The sequence below is a fragment of the Belonocnema kinseyi genome, chromosome 5, assembly GCF_010883055.1.
Source record: "Belonocnema kinseyi isolate 2016_QV_RU_SX_M_011 chromosome 5, B_treatae_v1, whole genome shotgun sequence".
Classification (NCBI taxonomy): domain Eukaryota; kingdom Metazoa; phylum Arthropoda; class Insecta; order Hymenoptera; family Cynipidae; genus Belonocnema; species Belonocnema kinseyi.
In genome coordinates, this window is record NC_046661.1 from 48,876,233 (window position 1) to 48,884,052 (window position 7,820).

Below are 7,820 nucleotides of genomic sequence, written 5' to 3' on the forward strand. Positions count from 1 at the left end.
AATTATATCTAACACCCACACGCTAAGAATCCTGTCCCGATCGCAGGTGAGTCAGCCGTCCTAGGGGTGATAACTCTCATACCTCCCCAGGCCTAAGTATGAAAGCATTCTGACTTTGACGAGGACAATGTCAACTCGTCGTCAGGCACACTACGGCATCATTCTCACATCTTAGCGCTCCCCTGCAAGACAGCGCGCCTTCGCTGGTTTCGTTACTACGAAGAGTTGGACCGACGAATCATTCTGTACATCCCATTTTCAGGGCAGTTGTCATCGTGGCCAACGTCTTCGTAGCAGCAGGTTTTTGATAGTACTGCTATTGAGTAGCAATTTAAGTTATAAACTTTAGATAGTTTAATTCAGCTATCCAAAATGCAGAGAGTATCTAATGATGGCAAAGTTCAAGTTCATCACGCTAGCAAATATCTAGTATCCAACATCTCACTATCGAAGTTGCGAAGTATTAGCGAAAATTCTACAAACTCAATTGATTAACACATTAAAACTCTAAGGCACTTCTTAAAAGAAGCTAAAAATATTATAATGGAGTTCATGAATATCACTATACATATGTTCTAAGTCTTAATTTATGATCAAGGTCGAAAAAAGTTCTAGTTTTATGATTAATATAGTGGAAAACCTCCAGAACAGTATCCAAAACATCGATTTTTTTAAAAAAAATATCAATTTATCACGTTTATTGTCCACTTACGCCGACTAGGAGTTGTTTTTTGAAAAAAATGACTTAAAATTCGTGATCAGCGACCTCAAAAACCCCCAGTAAAGTATTTTCAATGTTTATATATCGGTTTAAAATCGTAAAACTTGATTTTAATGTCATTTTAATCAAATTTAAATCAAATTTTCACTTTTCGCGATTTTCTGCCTTTTCATCGCCGTATGGTGGGTTGAAATTTTTGTAAAAAAAATCAAAACATGGTTTTCGATGTATTTTTTCCCGTAGAATTCGATTCTGAAGTCAAAAAAATAAAATTTTTCTTTATTTTTTTTTATTTAAAAGAAACCATGAAAAAACCGTAAAAAATGAGGATTTTCGATCAAAACCCCATAAAAAAGTAGCTGAACCCTATTTTTTTATTGCAAATTCGGATTCAGCGTCGAAAAATACATAAGAATATATAGGTCTGGTCAATAGCACAGACACTTTTGCTTTTTTGTGGGCCTGTGTAATCATTCATTGTATTCTGAAAATAATGAACACGAAAAAGACGAAAAGTAGTAGTAGTTTTTATGAATGTGTCTAATTATCTGTGGGTCTGTAGATTTTTAGTTCCTTAGCACGATTACATTTGAAAGAATTGATAGATTGGATGGCCTTTGGCATGCTCTTTTAGTGTCTTAAACTAAAGGTCTAGTTCGTTGGCCAGCCACTTTGGATAAAAATTCCAAAAGTAAGGATGTTTTGAAAATATTTAAGGAGGAGAAATATTTATTTCTTAATGCCCTGCATTTAACAATTTTACACTATTTAAAAATTCTCAAATATGCATATGTATTTACAAAATACACGCAGAGCACCCGACAATGAGTCGACAAACATTGCCTATAAGCCTAAAGTTCTGGGTGCTGAAAATAATGTTGATGAAAATACGACGATGAACTGGCGAATCGCCGACATTGAGTGGATGACTTACCACAAGGATGACGTGCTGGATTGCTAGGATGCCAGCATTATCCCTCTTGGAGATTTTCATTACTTTTCGTATCAGTCATTGCAAACTCAACGTGCCTATCTATTTTACACTGGATATCTGCACGGAGCGCTTCCTCAACCACTGCATGAACAAACTAAAGATGAAGGCGGGAGAGCAATCTTCAGACCAACCGCGGAAAGCAGACTTCTGCGAGATGATAATAATTTCAGGACAAGCAGAAACATTAAAATACATGTTTCTCCTGATCTGGCAGAATTTAATGCCTCATTTCGTGAGGATATGTCGGAGAAGTCCGACCTCTGGACCATAAATTGTTCAGTTTATTGTGCTGCGAGAGCTTTGGCTGATTCAAATCGAAGGCTGAAACCGACAATTGATCAAAACATCAAAAAACGCAAAGGGTTCGGAAGTTTGCCCAAGAACTGAGGACTTTCAATTAACAGTTTCCTTCTGACCCAGCGCGCCTCTTCAGCGTTCCCCTTGTTTCTGTCAAAAATCTACTATACCTAAGCTTAACGATGTAGAGACTTTTTGGAGAGTGTTATAACAGATCTCAAAAATACGGCAGTGGAAAGAAGATACTGATAATACAATGCGTTTCACGGAGTTTTGCAAAAATTTTATAACATCTGTCGAGTAATTTCATTCAATCAGTACAGAAGAGGTGAAAAAAGCCCTGAGAGCTTCGAAGAAGTTTTCCGCTGCAGGACTAGATGGTATCAATACCTTCTGGTGGAAACGCGCACTAGGCAGAGGCTGCTTTCAGGACGCACTATACTCCTACCGCGAGACAGTGCGTCTACGAAGACGCAGTAGCACATTCACACGTCCTGTCAATGGCCTAGATTGAATACCGGCAAATTTTCGACTCAACGTCTTACAGACTTATCATCTTTCTGTTGGAAAGCTGGGAGGTTCATCCACATATAGTGAAATGTTTAGAGAGATTATTGCCCCTTTGAAAAACTAGATTTACTATCTCATTTGGAAAGTATTGAGCGACATCGAAACACATCTCCTTCCATAAAGGCGTCTTTCAGGGTGACAACAAAAGTTATCTGATTGTTTGCATCACACTTCTGCCTCTATCTCTCGCACTACGAAATTATTCTGCATACCTCTGTGGTGGCACTAATCATCGCAAGCATAAGGTCACGCATGTATTTTATATGTGCGCGAGGAACCTGAGCTTGTAGATATAAGTGATATTAGACATCCTGACACCGAAGAGACCCATACGTACCAGGGCGTGCCTCAAAACCGCATTCAGGATGCAACATCAGTTAATATGTTTAGCCGAAGTATATACAAGCTTCTTGTTCGTAAGATTTGGTCTTCAGATCTGTCGGCGTAGAACAAGTTATCTGCGACTTACATGCTTGCTGTCCCGGTTCTGCTCTACTCGTTTGGGTTGGTTCAATGGGCGAAGAACAAGCTTAAAGCCTTAAAAATCGTCACACGTAAGATCATGCATATACATAAGAGCTTGCACATTAATGTATCTGTTCCGCGATTATACATTTCACGCCGTCGAGGCTGGCGCCGACTTCTGAATCTCCAGTGTCTTCATAATCAAATTGTTCTAAGTATAACTTGTATCGTTAAAAATGGTAGAGATCCTATCATAAAAATGTACAGGAACCCTAAGATGATTGGCAAAGGAACATTCTCTTACAAATCCGCAGAGCAGGCAGCCGAGACCCTTGGCATGAATTTTAACATCAGAAAAGAGGAAAGTGTAATATTCCATTATGATGCTTCTTTTCTAAAAGCCGAAGTGAAGAAATCAAAGTTTGAAAAATTCTGCCAAGAGCTACTAGACAAGAAATTGCACGAAAACTTTTACAGAAATTCAGCAGAACAGTCTTTGTCAAGAGAGCAAACTTTTGCTTTTCTCAAATCATTAGGGCTTAATTCAGGTATAGTGGGTTTCATTTTGGCGTGCCAGGGCGGTGTAATTTTCACCTTAGTATACCGGGATCGCAATTTATGTCAAGAAGTTCGCAAACGATAGGCGCAGAGCATGCCACGCACATGCTCAGTACCTAGAAAACATACTATCTGGATGTCCAACCCACTCGAAAATTACGTATCTCTAAAGAAATAATTCGGTCCTAAGACTGCTTTATTACCATCTTTGTCGCTTTTACGATGTTGACCGTGACCCTGCCCTGTTGAACGTTTCGAGGGAGATAGAGTGAATTGTCCAAAACGAGAAGTGCCAAATTTTCTGAAACAATGTTCGGAGAATCGTCTCGGTTGCACACGCTAGGTATGCCAACATTCTTTAAAACTTCGAGAAAAGAACTATAATAGTGATTGAATTCTTGGCTCCGGCCCACTACAACATCGCGGCTAAGGAGACGAAATAAGGAAGAGAGATATCAAGACGTCAAACATGAGCCGCAACGAATGTACCCAAAATATTCGGTTAGCAATTGTCCTACTGATCGGTGCGCTCGGAGATGCGAAGCTATCACTGCTTTGTCACCTTGAAGCCATACCAGCGTGCCAAAGATATCACAAGGCACTTGAGAGAGGGATGCACAAATCTGTCAACCTTGAAGCGCTTTGTGTCCTCAAGACGTGGTCATAAGTATGCTTTACCGAGGTTCTACTGGGAGCTGGTGTAATTCTCTCTCCCTCTCTTTCTTTCTATGTATGTATATATATATATGTAAATTTTTGGTTTCGTACCTAAATGAGGGCCGGGAATGGGAAAATACGCCCATATAAACTCCCATCTAACACAACGCGGCTGAAGCTTGGTGACCTTCTCAGAATCAAACACCGATCGCGATATGAATTGTAATAATATGCATTTATGGAAATTATATGCAACTTCATGGACAAAATCGAGTGTAAAGCACGAGATACGTGACAATAATGTGTTTGTTAAAGCTGAAGAAGCTTTAACAAAAATAGTTCACAATCACCATATTACTGTTGTCGATGCTTTGATCTTAACTTTTGAAAAGTCTGTGCACAAGTGCGCCCTAGGCGCGCTCATACTTGCCAGTGCAGCGAGCCACACGCCCAATAAGAATGTGCCCGCAAGGCGGGCAGATTTTTTCTTTTCTTAATTAGGAATTTTTTTAAATTTTAATAGGAACATTTTATGGTGGTTGTCCAAACTTACTTGTTGGATGCTTAGTTTTATTTACCGGAATTCTGCACATTACTTTAATTTTATTACAGAGAGCGTTTTGGGTTGATCCATGTTGACTTCAAGAATTCTAACAGAAAAGAAGCTTTAAAGAAATCAGTAACCTGGCTGAAGGCGGTTTTACAATCTCGAGAGCTTTTTGTACCAGTAGCAAAATCTTTTACTTGAAATTGTACGCTGTAGGATTAAGAAATAAATTTAGGACTTAAAAATAATAATAAAATTTGATAATAAAATAATATGAAGAATTGAATTTCTCACAGCATAAGTTTTTATAAATATAATATCCAATATTATTTATAAAAGATGCTCTAAACTTAAACAGCTTATTACATTAAGAAATTTCACTGCTAAATGATCATCGTCATCATCGATAGATATATTTTGCAATTATGAAATTTATATCATTTTCTCATTCGTATATTAACACCAAATTATTATAAATTAAATTATTGACAAATATTAATACATTCAAAAGTTGGAGAAATAATAATGTAAATTAGTCATGGGCAGTGATTTGAAATTCAAGATTGGAATAAAGTATACATTTTCGTAATATTATAATCTTTGGATAGATACATTTGAGATTCAGAAATTAAGTAAAGTTTTTTAATAATATAATTTTCCGATCTAATCCCAAGAATGTGATGACCTAATTTTTAAATTCCTTATGTGAAGGCAATTTAATCGAGATCCATTCATTAATGATTCCAGAAATTTTTTTAATTATTTTTTTAAGTATTCCAAGGATTTCAAATTATAAAGTCTTTATTAAAGTTCTTTCTTTTTCACGTATACTCGTTTAGTGAAAGAAGTCTTTAACGATTATTATGTATGTGATTGCTTGTGTGAACGTGCGCATACCAGACCATCACTTCGGTTGGGTCGTAGCATTCAGGCTAGAAGTATTTGTTCACACAGAATATGTAGCCTTCAACTACAATTTATTCGCTAGAATTAATTTTAAAGCAGAAAATGATCTGTGCATGCTGATATTTCTATTTGAGAGTGCTTATTGGTGAATTATGTACTGATATATTGATTAAAAGAGTTTCATTGAATTTTGAAATATTCATAGAAAAAGTGAATTTTATTATATTTACTAAAACGGTTTGGTGGCTTTAGTAACCAAAAGAGGACTTCATTTCAAAAAAATGTTTGCTTTTAACCAACATTTAGTTGAAACAACGAAAAATCGATTTTTGTTGATTTAAAAAGTTTTTTCAACAGAATATCCTATTTTTACGAATAGTGAAAAAAACAACAAATTTTAAGTTTCAAATATATTCCGACCTAAATCAATTTAGTAACATTAGCTTGTTTTGTTGCGAAAAGTAGAGCAATATTTGCCTTTAAATGCTGCAGAATAATGCAATCGATGTTTACTATATATTTACTAGTTTAATTTAATCAAAATCCGGTACTTCATTTTTATCATGCCAAAGCTGATGACATAGTAACTGATTGTCGCATCATCAATTGTCAGATATTGCATTTAAGCATTCTTATCGTTTATTCTTCGTCTTGCGTAGCATTAGTTAAGATTATTTTCCTTAAGTGCTGCACGAAGATCAGAGCCCGTCCTACAACAAGATTTATATCTGCTTCTAAAACCTCAATTCTTGGTTCATAAATTATAGTAAACTTATCAAATTTCTCCTGCAGTATGTCGATAATTGCCATTACGAGAACTCTTCTAGGCTATTTTTTTATCGTTTTAAGGTAACTTGTTTCAAGGTCCACTTTGTAATTAGGACTAACCAAAGAAATCTTTAAACATTGTTAACATTGTTACTGTGTTTTAGCAAATCTGAAAGTGACGATTTTTTAAATAAAATTCCTAAAGGACTTTCCATTGGATCGGCTGGAGCTGCTTATCAAATCGAGGGGGCATGGAATGTTAGTGGTGAGCAAACTATAATATTTTCAATTAAACTGATAATTTTAATTAATAATTTGTACTACGTGTAAATTAATCAGAATAGAAATATTTTTTTCTTAAATTTTCTATTGTCAAAATAGATATGAACTCAATTCTATAAATTTTGAATCGAAATAGAAATGTTTTCTAGATAATATGTCAGTCCTATATTCAAGTAAAATTTTTTACATGTATACTTTTCCTGATTTAAAATAAATATGACAATAGAATTCAGTTTTTTAAGGGATTCAATCCACTCGAGGCGATATATTATGTATTGGCGTTCCGAAAAATGAAAAGTAGAATCGACACAAAATTCGTTGAAGCAGTTTAACAAACAAAAAATATTATTTTAATACATAAATAGGCACAAGATGACTTATTGTCACTTACACATATCATCGCACGCTCACACTTTCGTATACAAAGCTTTGATCACCGTTACAGAGTCAGGGGATAAATACATGCGTCCGCACTTGTCAGTTATTTTTCATTTTTGCTCATTTGATGAATAAGCATGTTTAAAAAATTGGAACAAAACTTTTTGTATTCCATCTCTCCCAAAATAATATATTGAAAACAAATTCGCCCGCTTCGCGGGCACATTCTCTCAGGGCGCTGCGTGCGCGGGTCGCAAGTTTGAGCGCGCCTACGGAGTGCGACTGTTGGTTGTCGCGCTTCGCGCTCGATGATATAGTGACTTCTTTTTTGTCAAAGCTCCTTCAGCTTTAACGAATACATTCTCATCACGTATCTCGTGCTTCACATTCGAATTTGTATCTGAACTTGTATATCATTTCCATAAATGTATATTATGGCAATTCATAAGATGCACCGATATTAAAACAGACGTAGTTTCATTGTCTCTTTTAAAAAATGTGCATTCGTTAAAAAAATTTTGTTATTAAACATTTTACTGCAACTTCTGCCGGTTTTGCAAAAACTAAATTTACACATTTTCAATTTTATTTTTACGATTTAAACGCAGCACATATGGACACAAAAATTTGAAAATAAGCTGTTAAAATTTCTAATAATGTTGTCGATCCTGATTTTT

The 7,820-nt window shown here is 35.7% G+C and overlaps 1 protein-coding gene across 1 annotated transcript in view; it reads left to right on the forward strand.

Annotated features, from left to right (window-relative positions):
- The first annotated feature begins 6,385 nt into the window (after positions 1-6,385).
- Positions 6,386-7,820, forward strand: part of LOC117173383 (myrosinase 1-like) — a 77,419-nt gene continuing 75,984 nt past the window's right edge. The window contains exons 1-2 of the mRNA XM_033361909.1: positions 6,386-6,564; positions 6,648-6,748. Coding sequence (XP_033217800.1) covers positions 6,509-6,564; positions 6,648-6,748 — 157 coding nt within the window. The 5' untranslated portion in view covers positions 6,386-6,508. The remainder of the gene's footprint in view (positions 6,565-6,647; positions 6,749-7,820) is intronic.